General features: G+C 41.1%; 3 protein-coding genes across 4 annotated transcripts; all 3 read left to right on the forward strand.

Annotated features, from left to right (window-relative positions):
- Positions 1 to 495: 495 nt before the first annotated feature.
- ttl (tubulin tyrosine ligase) lies at positions 496 to 6918 on the forward strand. 2 transcript variants are annotated; one of them, XM_076076921.1, is made up of 7 exons: positions 496 to 1276; positions 1478 to 1556; positions 1683 to 1915; positions 2171 to 2306; positions 2395 to 2664; positions 3759 to 3902; positions 4344 to 6918. In XM_076076921.1, exons 1-7 carry the CDS (start codon positions 1108 to 1110, stop codon positions 4546 to 4548), a joined length of 1236 nt encoding a protein of 411 aa, XP_075933036.1. In that variant the 5' UTR covers positions 496 to 1107; the 3' UTR covers positions 4549 to 6918. The 2 variants fall into 2 exon arrangements, with proteins under 2 accessions (XP_075933036.1, XP_075933037.1); XM_076076922.1 differs by having other exon boundaries at positions 4314 to 4449.
- Positions 6919 to 7071: 153 nt separating this feature from the next.
- LOC142932835 (uncharacterized protein C22orf31-like) lies at positions 7072 to 11499 on the forward strand. The gene is made up of 2 exons (XM_076076925.1): positions 7072 to 9891; positions 10007 to 11499. The coding sequence occupies exons 1-2, from the start codon at positions 9773 to 9775 to the stop codon at positions 10203 to 10205; spliced, it is 318 nt and encodes a 105-aa protein (XP_075933040.1). The 5' UTR covers positions 7072 to 9772; the 3' UTR covers positions 10206 to 11499.
- Positions 11500 to 15939: 4440 nt separating this feature from the next.
- cox5b2 (cytochrome c oxidase subunit 5B2) lies at positions 15940 to 17154 on the forward strand. The gene is made up of 4 exons (XM_076076924.1): positions 15940 to 16098; positions 16558 to 16628; positions 16704 to 16803; positions 16898 to 17154. The coding sequence occupies exons 1-4, from the start codon at positions 15999 to 16001 to the stop codon at positions 17008 to 17010; spliced, it is 384 nt and encodes a 127-aa protein (XP_075933039.1). The 5' UTR covers positions 15940 to 15998; the 3' UTR covers positions 17011 to 17154.
- The last annotated feature ends 66 nt before the right edge of the window (positions 17155 to 17220 follow it).

The following is a 17220-nucleotide window of genomic DNA, read 5'->3' on the forward strand; positions in this document are numbered from 1 at the left end:
CAGAGAGCGGCCACGAGCTGTTATGTGTTATTATGTCGCTCTGTCAATTTCCACGTAACGCTTCTGGATTCGTGATAATATATTACATACTACGAGACAGTCTTACCCTTTCTTTCGAGCATTACAACTTTATTCTCCAGACTGTGGTATCAACCAAAGACACAAGTGTCCGACCTGCTAACGGTGTAGTGAGGTGTACGGCGCCATCTTCTGGCCGAAGCCACAACCACAACGCGATAAATGTAACGATTAGAGTGTCGCTTTATCGTGTGGCATGCTGGGAAATGTAGTAGCAGCTTTGTTGAAATTCAGTCGGGCACTGAATTTCAACGTAAATATTTTTGAAGGGAAGAATACCTTTACATAAATTGCATTCAGAATGGTGTTTATTTACTTATAATGTGTGTTAGACATATTTAAATATGTATTACTCTTGTTATTAGTGTACGCGTAAACTACAGTAACCACAAACGTGGAGGTTTTTGTTTATGCTGTCGACTGTGGATGACAGCGACTGTCGAGCTGCAGAGTATCAAAGAATACGCCGCCGGTGGGGGAAAAAAGCCGCTTTTGTGATATTGTGTAGCTAACTGGGTAGTTAGTTCATATTCTGCACTATTTGGTATTAACATCTCTGTCTTTGATGAGAGATACAGAAAAAAGTTTCCTGAATAGCCATTCATAGTGGTCGCAGTCCGTTAGCCAAAGCTAAACCGGAGACGGGATCTCAATTATCGTTCATCCAGACGGGACCAGCCCCAGGAGCCGGTTGCAGCAGTCAGTCACACCCTTGTCTGGGTCAAGGGAACCCTGTCTGCGCAGGGACCTTAAATTGCATATCCTCCACATGTTAGGGTGTTTTATTCAAACAAATACTAATAACCTTCTGTTCTGAATTGGAGCTTCAGAACAATACTGGGAGTTAGCGGTTAACTGGGAAGTGTGTGCTGGATATGACTGACTCATCGTCATGGCACGGACGGAGGAGATAACCCCGAACAGTCTGTCTGCTGCAGGGCCAACCAGACAGTCTCATACCTAGCTACACAGCGAAGTTATTCAGACGTTCAACTGTTTATATTACCCCCTCGTAGTCAGCGTTGCAGCATGAATAACCCGATGTACACGTTTGTCACCCGTGACGAGAACAGCACTGTTTATGCAGAAGTTTCCAAAATCCTCCTCTCAACCGGACAATGGAAGAGGCTGAAAAGAGACAATCCCAGATTCAACCTAATGCTTGGTGAACGGAACAGACTGCCCTTTGGACGTCTCGGTAAATATGTTTTTATTTCTTATTTCATATGATGCTGACACGAGTCTGTTTGTGTGCCGTATTTGGTGTGAAGGATGAGGCAGCTGCTGTGACTGCGCAGGTCTGCTTCCTCCAGCATCCTTGGAAAGATGGTCCCTCTCGTTTAGATGTGCACGCATGTGTTTTTAATCCATGTCCATGTCATCACGTGGGTCCCCACAGGTCACGAGCCAGGACTGGTGCAGCTGGTGAATTACTACAGAGGAGCAGACAAGCTTTGCAGAAAGGCGCCCCTGGTTAAGTGCGTATTTTTCCTTTTTCAATGACACATCTGTATCTTTTGCTGTCATTCATGTGTACTTTGTTTGCGCATGAATTATTTAAAGGGGGGTTACATTAGCTGACCATTTCCCTTCTCTGCCATTAGGCTCATAAAGACCAGCCCAGAGCTGTCCGACTCCTGTAACTGGTTTCCTGAATCCTACATCATCTATCCCACTGACCTCAAGACCCCGGTTGCTCCAGCCACGAATGGCATCAGCCATCTGAAGAGCAATCCCAGGACGGATGAGCGGGAGGTTTTCTTGGCCTCCTATCACTCTAAAAAGGAAAGTGGGGAGGGCACAGTGTGGATAGCCAAGTCTTCCGCCGGAGCTAAAGGTAGAATCTGTTATCCACGTATTATTGTTTTAAATCCAAGATAGGAGTAATCCTTAGTCTGACATTTCCCCTTTGGTGTGAAATAGATAACATACACTTTCTGAGCTACTCTGAAGAGTTTTGCTCTGCTAAAGGCAACAATCTTTCTGTGATAAATCCCCTTTTATGGGACCTACTCCTTTTTTTGTCAACTATTTTAAGTTGTGGTTCATGACACCAGTGGCAGCTTCACATATTTGTTCTGTCTTGCAACAGGTGCTGGTATTTTCATATCCCATGATGCTAATCAGCTGCTGGAGTACATCGATAATCAGGGGCAGGTCCATGTTATTCAGAAGTACCTGGAGAAACCTCTGCTTCTGCAGCCGAGAGATCGGAAGTTTGACATCAGGCAAGTGTTTTACGTGTAGCCCACAGAGAACACGCCAGTCTGTCTGGACTTTGTAACTGAGGCTGTTATTACGCTATGCCGTTGCCAGGAGCTGGGTGCTAGTGGACCATCACTACAACATCTATTTATACCGGGAGGGTGTGCTGCGGACGTCCTCGGAGCCCTACAACAGCTCTGACCTCCAGGACATGACCAGCCACCTGACGAACCACTGCATCCAGAAGGAGCACTCCCACAACTACGGACGATACGAGGAGGGCAACGAGATGTTCTTTGATGAGTTCAGGCTGTACCTGCTGAACACTCACAACGTCACCCTGGAGGCCGCCATATTACCTCAGATCAAGCAGATCATAAAGTAGGTCCTTTTTGTTTTTGCTGCTGTTTTTATCGTTGGATCCCAGGTAATAGAAAGCATTGCTAAGCTATCGCATTGAAACATGAAATACATGTTTTTTTTCCAGTCTCATACTGTATCCAAACACAAAAACTAGCATATTTGTGTACGTCTTCAAACTCTACTACTGAAAAAAATGCTGACTGAGTTGTCAACTCAAATCTGTTTTAGTTGACAGTGAACGTAAATAACATGTTCTCGTTGAAGTTAGTTAATAAGTCAATGACGTATTGCTCTCATAGCTAACTGGATATAAACACGACAGATTAGACGAGACAACGTTTTTGTACGAGGACATTTGGCAAATGTGAAAGCCACTGACTTCAGCTCGGCGAAATGAGCATAAAATCATATTATATTTGTGGGGACTTTGATAGGATTGTTCACTAAAAACAAAAACAGGTGCTTTGGCTTTCAAACTCACCCTGTAGGTGAGGCACTTTTAGACAAGGTAGCAGTTCTAGGGATGTTGATCTGTCAGTCGGTCCACCGCTTTGGTTAAGACTGAAACATCTCGACAACTATTCAATGGATTGCCGTGGAATTTTGCACCGACATTCACAGTCATTTGGTTAAACTTTCATGTTGTTCATTACTTGGGTTGATGACCAAATACAGATAAAATCAGCTGTACTTGTTGTTGTTTTGTGCTAATTAGCAGATGTTAGAATGCAAACCCGCTAAACTAACGCGATGAACGTGATAAACATCCTGCCTGCTAAACATCAACATGCTGGCATCATCAGCCTCACAGAGCCGGTGGTTCTAGACCCTTTGTCTTGATACCTGCAATATGAGTGAGAATACAGCTATTTACATCTGACATCTGACTTTATTATCGAGACCACAAAGCTAGTCACGGAGCTGTAATATGTGCTGTGGGACCTTTGGCAGTTAGCCTTTTACTGCGCACTTCTCTTTCAAACGGCAGTCGAGGTCTGTAAAGAAGCGTTCCTGATGAATCGTCTCGAGTGTTAGCACGCGGCGGGGCGTTGTTGAGGTGTTTTGTCGAGCTGCCCGGCGATTGGATATGATTTTGCCGTCTGGTTTCACAGGAGCTGTCTGACATGTATTGAGCCGACAATCAGCACCAAGCACCTGTCCTACCAGAGCTTCCAACTCTTCGGATTTGATTTCATGGTGGACGAGAGCTTCAAAGTGTGGCTCATTGAGATCAACGGAGCTCCGGCCTGTGCGCAGTCAGTACCATTCAGCTGATCATTTGTGTTCAAAATGTTTCTTTCACTTCTATTTGTTACTGTTTTTTTTCCCCCCGTCCAGGAGTCTTACAGCCTTGTTCTCTGTCTCCTATTCACATCTATACCTGCAGTCTGCATTTAGACTTCTCTTGGCCTCCGTTTACAATATGGAGAAAACAAGCTTTGAATCCATTTCCCTTGTTATGTAAAAAATGTGTGTATGTTTGTTGTTTTTCTTCCTTGGAGGGTCAGAGTCAGAAATAGGAAAGCTTTGAAAGCATTATCATCGTTTCAAAGATAAACTGTAGAATTTTGCTCCTTACTGAACTTTTATTTTTGGAACTTTGACTCGTCGGTGAACTTGACGCTATTCAATGCAAACATGCCATGACAGTTATTTTCCTCTGCTAGATATTAAATCAGTCAACCTTCCACCTCCAGGAAACTGTATCCGGAGCTATGTCAAGGCATCGTGGATGTGGCCGTTTCCAGTGTCTTCGCCCTGAACAGCGGCGGTGACTCCTCATCTGCATCCTCATCCCCTTATTCTTCCTCCCCGTCCTCCACCTCCATCTTCACCACCAACTCCTGCTCCTCCCCCAAACTGAGAGGGCCTCTCCACGTGGGCCCTTTCACTCGACTGTAAGCACACGCGAATCCTCCCCCTTCGTCTCCTCCGTACGGCTTCTTCACGCTCCGTCCTCACTCCTGAACTCTACCTGAGAAGTAGCACGTGCCGGCGAGCATGGAGAGGGAAGTCACGGAGCTGCAGAGAGGATCTCTGCTCTCCTGATATGAATGTTACGAATGTGAAGACGGCGACGAGCGGATTCGGGGAGTTTCTGAATTGAGGACGGACGTCCTTCCATCTCGGTCCCACCACCAGACTGTAGTGCCTTACATTTCCAGCCACGCTCCCTTACAAAGACTGCCAGTTAGCTTGCTCTGTTGCTGTGAGTCCTACTTGTTCTATAAGCCTTTGCACTGTTGCCCAGTAAAGTCGATGCGGTCATGATCAGTCCACAAGAATGAACTTAAAACTAGACACTTGGCATTTCACATCTTAGTGAATTTGTGTAATTCTGAATGCTATTTTTCTCATCAGACATAGTTTTTTTATTGCAGCTTGTCTGCAGCTATCTGAACCCCTTAGTTTCATTTAGGAATGTGAGCAGCGATCAATAGTTTAAACTTAAAAAGACTGAAATACTCACCCAACTGTCTGAGCTGAACAATCAAGCCGTCTAGGTCAACATTCCTCTCAACATAACCGCATGGACGCAACATTTTATTTACATTCAGGGCGATCTACCTGAACAGGGAGACCGTCCTTCATCTAAACCCAGGTTTAAGTCCGTCCTAACGAGTGTCCCTGACCTCTGACCCCCCCCCCCCCTACGGCAGAGAGGAAAGACAAAAAGAGAACTCCCATGAAGTATTTGTTCTCAACAAACTCCTTACAACACATAGTCCAGCTGAAGATGTTTTTTTAGATTTGTCATTTGAAGAGAGCATGTTTGTGTGAAAGCATGTAGTAGAATGCGTCCTCATTCAGGCCCCCGCATCAGCACCTTTTAGCCCAGTTTGTAAAAAGAGCTGCCCTGATGTCTGTTTTATTTCTGGTGTATGAAGAGCTAGACTGTCATCGTGAGGTGTTGTCAATAAGTGTGTGGATTATGGGTTTTTTGAACCGTCGTCATGAAAGTAGAGTAGCTTGTACGAAGAGTGTTAAAGAGCCCAAACCGACAGGACGCGAGAACATACGACGCTACTTCATGCTTTTTACACCGGTCTTCTTCAACATACTGCGTCAGATGTGTTGTTACCAAAGACACGGTTCTTCATCCCATCATTGCCTCTTCTTCAGTTACTGTTAGTATTAGATCAAGTCTTTCTACACTTGTTTTTATTATTCTTATGTTATTATTCCTTTACTTTTCTTTTGATGAATCTCTTTGTAAATAGATGGGACATTAGAAGTGTAACTGTCCAAGATGACTTCAGACATGAAACTTTAAATTAGCTTTTTTGTGACAGCTGCACTTTGGGGAAGTCGATTTAACTGTTTAACTCCAGGCACTCATTTTTAACAGAATAAGTCAATCCAGGACTTTTAGTTGGCGCGTCTGTCATCATGGTAGAGTCCCTGCTGTTCCTCTCTTCTATCCTCAATTCAAACATGTCGAGGCTTCACTTCCCATGTTGCGAGTACCATCCGTTAAGGGACACCATCAGAGCATTTATTTATGTTTTTAAACGTGTGTTTTTTGTGTGTTTACAAGCTGACTCTTGGGAAATACAGGATATGTCAGAGAGTAGTTACAGAGCAGGTAACACTGTCAAGAGATGTGGATATTATGGGATTAATCCCAGTGAGTAATGACATGATGAATCCGTTCCTGTGATGTATTGCAGAGCCCTCATGTAGCTCAAATTATGTATGAAAGTTTGGGAAAATATCAATTTGGCAGAAAATTGGTATTTGTGATGATTGTGTTGGCAAATGGGTCACAAGTGTTTGCTGATTTTGTTTACCTATCGGAAGCAAACTGTCAGTATTTGTTTTAATTCAATTTTTAAGGGAAATGTCTTTTCATCAAAGGGAAAGTTGCCTTATTGGGAATTGCATTTTGATAAAAAGAAGCAATGAACCTCCAGCGTTCAAATGCACCTTCATTTGTTTGTATTTAAGAGATTTCTCCTCATTCATTATGCGACCTCTTGAATTCAATGATGTCATTTTCTCAATTTATAATGTTTTCCTCATATTTCTCCTGGATTTCCTCATCTTTACCAAAGATTATATTCCTGCTGTATTTTCAGTGTCAAACTATGTTTTGTCGTTGCTGTAATCTGGACTTTATCACATCAACTGGCCAACAGGATCCATAATCAAGGGTCATGTTCAGAGGGGCGTCTGTGTTTTTGTTGGTGATGTTTTATCCAAACTCTTGCATGAACATTTGTCTTCATCAGACACAATATTACTAGAATAAAATAATATTACTAGTATCAAGCCATGCCATGTGTATATTTCTGCTTTATGTGGTTCATTTCCCAAAATGTTGGACTGTTACTCTACTATATATACTTCTCAATATGAAGCAACACTAAACAGAACTAGATACGTTTTTTGGACTATGAATGTAGCTTAAGAAACACTGAGTGGCCAGAAAGAGGCTGACGTGATGTGAAATGCAACAACAGCCCTGTAACAGATGTTCAGTTGTTTCTTGTGTGTTGACTTAATGGTGTTTTTCTATTTCAGTTTAAGTGAATTGAACGATGAATTTCAGTGTTTCTTGTCTGTGCGTAATGATCGTCTCCTCTGTGTAATGAGACGACTAGTCATACTGTAGCACGTGTGGTAAAATAACACACGTAAAAGTGTTGTCTCTGTTGCAAATATTGAACGATTTTTAATTTAAGCAGCAACAACAATCAACAGGATATAACATTCATCTTTTTAATCCATAGCAAATTGAGTATTTTTAGGTATACAATCAAAATGTCCCGACAGCTCTGGTGGAGATGGACTCATCCTGAGGACGGCTGCTGTCTTCCAGATGTTTTTACGGTCAGGTCACTACCGTTACATCCTCACTGGTCTTGATGAGAGATGTATTAATTAATGAAGGCCTAATTAATGAAATTTACGAGGCTGTGCCACGTGCGTAAAATGCGCAGAACGCCTCTTTCAATGTGGAGACATCGATCCTGCTGCTGTGTGATGACTACAAGTATTTAATAAACTAAAAGGAAAGAATACTAAATACAAACAAACGGCGTGAACATACACATTAGTGTGAAGATAACACTGATTTAATAAAAAAGGTTGTAGTATGCAGATAGCACCGTATTGATCTAGATCCAGGAGGTGGCAGCAATGCCACGTAATTGATGCCGTATAACCCCAAAGACGAAGAAGAAGAAGAAGTGTTCTTGCTCCCACTGAAGAAGACACATGTGGAAACGTAAACAAATAGAGATTGATGACGTGAACAGGTGTGTGTGTGTGCTGTCCTCCTCCTTCAGCCAGAGAAGAGTTCCAGCAGCAGCACAAGTTTGATGAGATTGAGTTGTTTCTTTGTTTGAAATTCATAAGGCTTCATAAAACTCTTCTTAAGGGTTATAAAGAATACAAAATTGTGGAAATAATGTTTTATAAGTTCAGCGTTCATGATGCTTTGTACCTCCATGTCAAAGTGACAACGATGTCTGTGTGTGTGTGTGTGTCTGTGTCTGTGTGTTTCTTTCCTTCTGCTTATCTTTCTCTCTGCCTTGTTGTCAACAAATTATGAATATAATGGTTTATGGGCAGATGGGAGTTTGTCAGTGTTGGGGAAGTTGTGGATGATTGTTTACAAGTTTTTGATAATGACGATAATCACAATAATACTGTTAATATTCGTAGTAATAATGAGAACACATCAAAAAGAAGAATATGAGTCCTGTGTTACACAGCATATTATAACCATGACTTTATTGAGTTATTCAGACACATAGAGAACTGCTCCAACTTGTCAGAACAGATTGTAATTTCTACGTTTCTGAAATGGAATAATGTGTTACAAACATCAATAAGACGTTATAGCATAACTTTATGAGTTTTAAGTGAAGTGACAGCACTGTAAGTGATTAGCTATTGTATGAAAGCTACTATAACACTCTTATAAGGACTTATGAACAGTATTCGATGGCTGTGAGTGAAGTGTGAGACCAAATACAAATTCACAATGATGATCAGAGACATGTCAAGTGTCAAGTCTTTATTTTCCAATAGTTGTAAATATGAATAAGCTGTGTATAAATTGATTCAACATTCATCTTTCTGGTGAAGTAAAGACACAGCTGATGGAATATTAACCAATTCAAATTGCAGAAACTCTGTTTTGGTCAGATTCATTATTAATGAAGGAATCCATGAAAAACTAGGTGTGATTTGAGACCTCATGTTTCAGGAGTTCTCAGCCAAAACAGGAAGTGTTTTATAAAAGTCCTCATGGTGGCGCTCTCCCATCAAAAATCATTTGTTCTCTTGTTCATGGCCCAACTTTGCACCAAATGTCATTGAAGTGTGTTATGTTGTTTTTGAGATATCCTGGTAAACAACAGACAAACAAACAAACAAACAGCACCAAATAGCCTTCACACTGTCTGTGAAATATAGTATTTAGTATATAGAAATATAGTAATTTTAAATTGTCTTTCAGTTTATGGGGAGCAGCTCTGTGTGTTGTGTTTGATTTGATTTGGTCTGATAGAAATAATAAATGATAAATTCAAGGCAACGCTTTGGTCTGTTTGCCACAATATGAAGAAAAGAAATGAAAGTCTCTGATGTCAAATGAATATAATAATTAAATACAGGCTGAAGTTGGTTTAACAACTTATAAGAAAAGAGATAAAAGAAGAGGCAGATTTTAAGGAGCTTGTTGTAACTTCCATGTGATGTTCTGCTGAATTTCACTCAGACTCTGATATGAACTCACATAATGAACACTGACTTTTGACTTATCACAACATCGTTTTAATTTAGTGAAGAAGCTTTCTAAGTTATTATTATTCTAATAAACTAAATTCTGTATTTGTCTTTAGTAAAGAAAATAAATCCACCTAAAACTCTTTTTAGACTTACATTAAAGCTGACTTGATTTTTTTATTTATCTTGTCTACATATTATTTAATGAGGTTTGGTAAAATAACGTTTGTACTTGTCTTTACAAATCTTAAGGCTTTTATTAAAAGCTGATTTGAATTATTGTTCTGATGAGGAGTTGAGGAGCTCCGTGGCCCGTCCTAAACCTGCTGAGACTCTTCCAAAGCCTCGGGCCACCATCCTGCCTGCAGACCTGCCGGTTGCCTCCAGCATGGCCCCCGGCCCCCGGCCCTCCTCAACTCCACTGCACCACGATGGCCCTGTTATCCACAACCGCTCTGACGAAGAGTACCAGCAACTCCACCACCAAGTTGTGGACAATATGCTGAGGTGTGTTATGTCAAAAATCTATCTGATGATTATCACATGTTCTAATCACTTTAGTTTTTCACTCAATTTATACCATGTATAAACTTTTTAATCTCATGTCTTCGTCTCCTCACAGGTTCAAGAACGGCCATCTGTGTCCGCCCACCTTAAATCTGGGACGTCGCATCAAGCAGAAGCTCTGGGAGAGACTGGACCGTCCGACATTAAAAGAGACAGTGGACAAAGACGGACGGGTCCACGTGGACATCTCATACGGGGTAGGTGTTCATCCTCCACATTATTTTGTGGACACTTCGGAGGAACCAGAGATGTAAGACCAGGCAGGTGCCGCCTCCGCCTGCAGATTCTGGCCGACAGCTGAGGTCAAACATCCACCTACAGCCTCTGCAGCAACCTCCACCTTCAACCTCCGCCTGCAGATTCTGGCTGACAACTGAGGTCAAACATCCACCTACAGCCTCTGCCAGCAACCTCCACCTTCAACCTCCGCCTGCAGATTCTGGCTGACAAATCTGCAGGTCAAACATCCACCTTCAGCCTCTGCCAGCAACCTGCACATGCCGTCTCCACCTGCAGATTCTGGCCGACAGCTGAGGTCAAACATCCACCTTCAACCTCCGCCTGCAGATTCCGGCCGACAACTCCTGCTCTTCTCAAAGCTAAATAAAGTCCATCAATCTCTTCCGTCATCAGATCAGATAATTTGAGTCCACAACAATTAGCATCAAACTGATTCCTTCATATTTGAGATCTGTGATTTGTGGGATTTCTAACACAAGTTTGTCATCAGACACTTTTCTCATTTTAATTATTTGTTTTGCAGTTTGCCAGCAGCTTTCTGTTATTCTTAGTTTAAATGAGGAATGTTAAAGGTTTAACAGTGATAAAGATCACAACTTGTTCAAACTTAGAAATATCAATTATCATCATTCAAAGTAAAACCTTCAGTTGTAGCAACAAACCAAGCCAGTCCTCATACTTCACCGACAGTGAGCATTCCTAATATAAAACGTCTCGTTTTGATTCAGTACAAAGTGAGAAATAATTCTTGATACTAAAGCTGAACTAAACCTTTGTAGGTTTAACTTCATATCACACATTTTTCTACATTAATCTTCCAAGTCATGCACTGTTGATATATATATCTTTAAAATATATAATATATATATACAAAATATAGAAAAGTCTAGATTTTATTCAGTACAAAGTGAGAACAATTATTTTTGCTTTGGAACCATTTCAGAAATCTGAACACTGAAAGGTTGTGAGCTTGTTATCATTCTTCCCAGCATGCTTCGCAGTTGAGCTGAAAAAAAAAAAAGGTTCAAATAGTTTTTAAATATCGTGTAAATATCAAATAATCTTGTATTTCAAGACAAAATAAAATATTACTAATTTGAACTGATCATTTGCCTGTTTGTGAGCGTTAATAAACAGTGTCGGGCATTTTGACACATAACATAATGGGTGTTATTTTTTCCACAATAATGAGTTAATAAATCATAAAGATGTGAATCGTACCACCTTAACAGAAGTAACAACACAGGAGAGTCAGAAGGTGTAAAGAGAGTCAGTACACATCTACAAAGTCCTGACAAGAGAACTAATAGACAGCAAATGAAAGAAGCTGTGTGGTTGAACCAGACTTCACTAAATAAACCAGAGTAACAACAGATTACCAGTCCAAGAAGTTTAGAATCCAGAAAAGGTTAAAGGGCTTTTTAAACCTCATCACACATTTAAGTGTCATGTTGCACGTTTGTCATAGAAATGTTGGAGACAAAAGTAGTTCCAGAAACGTATTCATTTTATTCTTCAAATAAAGGAAATATGTTCACATTGTGATCCACTTTTAAGCTACTCAGCTCAATATACTGTCTTGTTATTAAGCGTTAGAACAGGCATAACTTCTTTATATTTGAATATCAGATTGTGAATATAAGTTATTGTATCATGCAATCTGTTAACATTATGAAAAACATCAACTGTGCATGACTGTGGATGATATAAACTCATACTGAGCACACAGATGTTTAAAGATACGAGATAAGTATTCATCATTATTATTGAAACAAGGTTTTAGGTAAATTGTACAAGTGCTGATCAGCCTTCAACGTTGCAGCTGCAGGTTTTTTTTTTCATCACTAGATGCCGCTTGAGCGTACACCCTGATGACGTCACGTTTGTAAAAACCCAAACCTCTCTGAACAAATAGCTCTCTCGCCGGGTGCGGTGGCGCGCGCCTGTAATCCAAGTTACCGGGAGGCTGAGGCTGGAGGATCGTTTGAGCTCAGGAGCTCTGAGCTGCAGTGGACTATGCCGATCCGGTGTCCGCACTAAATTCGGTATCGGTATGGTGCTCCTGGGGGAGTCCGGGACCACCAGGTCGTCTAAGGAGGGGTGCACCGACCCAGGTCGGAGACGGAGCAGGTCAAAGCCCCCGTGCCGCTCAGTAGTGGGATCGCGCCTGTGAATAGACGCTGTAGTGCAGCCTGAGTAACACAGCGGGACCCAGTCTTTTTACAAACAGCTGATACAACAACAACAACAACAACAACGTTGCTACATGTTGCAGCAGCTTCATCACTGCTTCTTTATATTCTAGTTCCCATGAAAACGACGAGAAGCCAGTTGTGTTTGTTTGTCCTACAGCGCCTCCACCTGGAGGAGAGGAGCGATGAGCATCAATCACAGCAGTCAGTGCTGCACCACAGATACAGCAAACTAACGGGGCTTTCTTTATGACGTTCAATGAACTTGGTGGAGAGGTGAATAGTCACAAACAAACACTATTATCTTTGTTTTTCTGTTCAAATTAAGAAAATATGTCCATAACAATTCTTCAAGGTATAAAAATCTGGATCACAAACATTTAAAAATGTGTTTTTCTATCTTGAAAGTTGGGAGACATGTTGGGAGAAGGAGAGGACACAAACAGGAAGTTTTAGCTGGGCAGGAGAGGAAATGGAAAGAGAGTTGGAAGTATATGATGAGTTTAGTGCAACTGCTGTGTGGCCTCTTAGACCTGTCTGGGTATTAGAAAATCTGTGTGTAGATCTGGAGTCACTTAAATTCATGCACAGGAATTAGACTGTTGACATTTTTACAGATGGATCAACGGACCAGCAAACAGATGCAACAGCGTCTTATGTAGCCGAGCCACCAAGTGGGATTTAACAAGAGAACAGCTCATTAAAGCTGCCTTTATGTTTAAATTCACACCATCTTCTCCTCAAAGGTATCATGTTGAGTGAAGGAAGAACACAAAGCCATCAAGATGAAACTACACTATCTGGAGAACGGGACGCTGACAATGAACTTCATCCACCAGACTGAACTCTTCCTCCTCCCACAATGCTTTGCGCTCAAGGTACTGTGATCAGTGTAATGCACGACTATATGAGATGTTTCAATGTCTGTTCGTGTATTTTTACTTCATCTGATTTTAAATGCATGTTAGAAATGATTAAACCTGTTTTCATAAAGTCCATCAATCTCTGCAGAATGTTTAGTAAACTTGTGTTCCTTAGTTGTTGAACCATTTCGAAACGTATGCAATGCAATGACTGAATGTAATATAAAAAGCATAGAATGACTTTCTCAGCACAGACGTTTTTGAATTTAATCCAAAAACGAGACAGGTAGTACGGAAGTAAGAATATGTCATAATAAAAGTCAAGGCAACAGAATGAAAACTGTTAGTCTATGATGCAAGCACATACCAGGGTAACATTAGAAGAAACACAAATAAATATAAATGAATAAGCGTGGGCCGATGCAAGTATGTTAGCAACAGTAGTTGACTACATGCATTTTAATATTAATTTATCCACGTGCACGGCAAGAATATAGTTTTCGATTAGTCTGTGCATTGTTTGATTGCATTGTTTGATGCAATACAGTTCGTAATATAATTTAATCAAAGTGATTTTTGTGTGCGCAGAGTTGTTGCTGTTAGCACTTTCCACCGTATTGTGCTGCTGCTTGAGTGAACACAGAGCATAGACTGTAAAAGGAGAGGCAGAGTACGTGTTGACCGTTTCTACCAGCAGATAGCAGTATGAGTGTATTTAAACCATAGATTTAGTTATATTTACCGATGTCTTTGTTAATTATCTAGGTTATTGATACAGATGTATTTAATGAAGGATATTTCATCTAGTATTTGATGTTTATGGTTAATTTGCGATATTGTAAACATCATGTATTTACTTGTTATTTGTATGTCATGAAGAGTGAGCATGTGTGGCTCATGAAGCAATAAATAATGACAATTTAAAAATAAACAGACATTTGGTTCATTCTTATTAAACACTAAGCATCATTTACCTACCTCATTGATTTATTTGTCACACTTAAAATCCTGATTTGAATGGTTAAACAAAAGAGGTCAAAGGGCCAAGATGAGAAGATCTTGTGGTCCAAATAAAATGACTTCAGTTTTATTGCCATTGAGATACAGAGACTTTGACTCTAAGAATATTCTAAATGTTTTCCTAATCTCACAAGACAAGAGCAACAAATAGTTTAATTGCTTCTCTTTTCTTCTTTGCTATCATGTTACACGTCTTGTGACCCCTCAGATTGATCTCTGGAGCTGTAGGCGGATGCAGACCTTCAGATGTGTTTTTATTTTGAAAATAGTCAGCCTTAAGTTAACACTGATTGTGTTTATTTTAGTTCCACCTCGAAGCCAGATTTTAGGTCAGCTTCTTGAATGCACAGAGGGCCCACAGAATTAGAAACATTTTATTTCAAAGAGAAAACCATTGATTACATTCTTATTATAGGGAAGGGGATCCCTAGTTACTTGGCCAGAGAGGGATGCCCGAAAAAGCTGTCCACAAACCTTTTGCCGGATGCATCAGTGGCGGCAGACGGTTATAAACAAGAGGTAGGCTCACTGACACAAGTGTCACACTTTGGCACCAACCTTTCACAGAGCACAGGACCAGGAGGCTGCAGAGAGGGAATTAGCTCTGCAGTGCCCAGATGTGAGTGTACTGCTGCAGCAGTACAATGCTGTCAATAATCTGCCACAATTTTTTAAAGATGGACTCAAATGTCTGATTGATGTTATAACAAGAGATTGTCACCACTGATGTTTTTTTTCTTTTTTCTCTTGCATCATCATCTACTTGGAGATGAACAGTTAGCGGTATTGTTACATTGTTAACAGTGGTATAAATAGTCATTCGAAACTATACAATTCACCTGATTCTAGTAATGGCTTTTAGTTCTTCTTATAAGTGCTGTAGAGAAGTGTAAGATTATTGGTTCAATTGACAAATGTCTTGTCGTGGCATTTATGTTGCAGATGGGATGGGGTTGTGTTTTCTTTACATTTTAGGGGTAGAAAGGGATTTTTATTTAAAATTTTGATGAGTATATATGTCACTCCGTTATCCTTGAATATAATATGTATAGTTTTATTTGACTAAGTTTTATTTAAAAAAAGATAAACTTTCATTTTTAATCTGTTATGAGAAAGGCTGGACCTGTAACATCCACTGTTGCTAGTCTTTCACACGTGTTTATTAAAGAAAATGAAATCTACTCAAACTGAGGATGGATTTAGTCCTCTCTCCGACCACAGAAACTCCACTGATGACAATCATTTCTGGACAGAAGAGTGGTGTGTTTTGGAACAGCTCTTGTAAAACAAAGCTGTGATGATTGAAATCATGTGCGCAGATTAACTGCCGACGGAAGAATCTGAATAATTGAGATACAGCAATACAACTCAGATACAGGAATGCAATCACAATGCAATCACGATAAAACAGACTATCAAAACGTACACGGACCTCCCAGGGTCATCTGTCTGATTCCCTTGCTTGTTTTGTTGCAAAGTATATACTCGTCCCGTCCAAACATTGCTCGTCTGAGCCGCTGGTAGGACCCTATTCAGAGCAGGCCGATGCTGAGCTATGATTGGTCAGTATGCGTTCGCGGAGCGGGGCTTATCGAAGGGTCAATTTCATTGGTTAGCACAGCCATATTTGCTGCTCCTATTGGTCCGACTATCTGTCACTCAGACGGTCGTCGGGGTCATTTCAGTCCATCTGACTGTTGCTTCAGGTCAGTCCACCTGCAGTGTGTCAAGAATGGCGGGACGTGTACTTCTCCGAGTCTGTACAACAACAGTGCAGCTGAGGAGCAATGTGGTGGCTCGACCGTTACACCGCGCTATGGCCACAGCTAAAGGTAGGAGTCTGTTTATTACTGACGACATTAAGAGAGATATATATATATGTATATAGTATATAGACAGCTCGCTGTCACTGCTGATTTATAATGTAGAGAAGAAAATGACGTTGAATTTCAACACAATTTATTCGCAGCAATGAAATGTATTTGTGGTCACTGTATGTGCAGTGGGACTGCTATGTACCACCGACATGTCACTATATGTTCCGCCCTAATGTGACTACTGCGTTTGAATCAAACAATGAAGGTCATTTGGACTTTAACTCGAGGACAGGCCTTTGCGAGACACACCCTTTCTGGTCAGATGCCAGTATGCTGATAGGGGACAGGGGCACAGGCTGGTGTGGGTGGCGAGAGAGTGCCGACGTGCAGTTTCACTGACTTTCAAGTAACGTTAGACATACAGCCCAACTGTAGTTTGATGTTAACCCATCCCATGTATGTTTTATTTGTCAGGAGTACCAACCGATGAAGAACAGGCGACTGGACTAGAGCGACGTGCTCTGCAGGCCCTCAAACGGGGAAAGGTTGGCTACTTTACACACAAGTGTACTGTGCTTAAATCTTAAAATGTACTCATTTTCTTTAAATTCACAATACAGGATCCCTACAGTATGCTGAAGCCCAAGGAGTATGCTGGCACAAAGGCGGAGCCTCACATTGTGCCATGCATTGGAACCAAGAGACTGGTGGGCTGTCTTTGTAAGTGATGCACATTAAGGACAAAGTCCAGTGATCTGTATGAATGCAATGTGTACATTACAAACCAGGTGATCCGTGATGTAATTCTCTGCAGGTGAGGAAGACAACACAGCTATTGTGTGGTTCTGGCTCCATGAGGGAGATGCCCAGCGCTGTCCTTCCTGTGGTTCCCACTATAAACTGGTCCACCATGAGTTGCCCCATTGAAACTAAATTCAACACAAGCGCTGTACAAACATACACACATACAAACAGGACAACACAGACGTCCATATTTGCCTCCTTCATGGCCATATACTGCAATGTATGCATGTCATTTATCATTAAAATGTAAACTTGTCGTGATACAAATCTGTTGTCAGGTTTTTAAATCAGGGAACTTATCCATGGTGCTGTGACAAAGGGCGAGTTCAGTTA

This window comes from Anarhichas minor, unplaced genomic scaffold, assembly GCF_050575085.1.
Source record: "Anarhichas minor isolate MPS153535 unplaced genomic scaffold, ASM5057508v1 ptg000058l, whole genome shotgun sequence".
Taxonomy (NCBI): Eukaryota; Metazoa; Chordata; class Actinopteri; order Perciformes; family Anarhichadidae; genus Anarhichas; species Anarhichas minor.

What these genes read in the sequence shown, in the direction of transcription:
- LOC142932835 (XM_076076925.1), top strand. Translation starts at nt 9,773, where the DNA reads ATGGCCCCCGGCCCCCGGCCCTCCTCAACTCCACTGCACCACGATGGC. An exon ending in GTTGTGGACAATATGCTGAG is followed by an intron (nt 9,892 to 10,006) that starts GTGTGTTATGTC and finishes GTCTCCTCACAG; the next exon opens with GTTCAAGAACGGCCATCTGT.
- ttl (XM_076076921.1), top strand. Translation starts at nt 1,108, where the DNA reads ATGAATAACCCGATGTACACGTTTGTCACCCGTGACGAGAACAGCACT. An exon ending in ACTGCCCTTTGGACGTCTCG is followed by an intron (nt 1,277 to 1,477) that starts GTAAATATGTTT and finishes GGGTCCCCACAG; the next exon opens with GTCACGAGCCAGGACTGGTG. An exon ending in GATCGGAAGTTTGACATCAG is followed by an intron (nt 2,307 to 2,394) that starts GCAAGTGTTTTA and finishes TGCCGTTGCCAG; the next exon opens with GAGCTGGGTGCTAGTGGACC.
- cox5b2 (XM_076076924.1), top strand. Translation starts at nt 15,999, where the DNA reads ATGGCGGGACGTGTACTTCTCCGAGTCTGTACAACAACAGTGCAGCTG. An exon ending in CGCTATGGCCACAGCTAAAG is followed by an intron (nt 16,099 to 16,557) that starts GTAGGAGTCTGT and finishes TTTATTTGTCAG; the next exon opens with GAGTACCAACCGATGAAGAA. An exon ending in GAGACTGGTGGGCTGTCTTT is followed by an intron (nt 16,804 to 16,897) that starts GTAAGTGATGCA and finishes AATTCTCTGCAG; the next exon opens with GTGAGGAAGACAACACAGCT.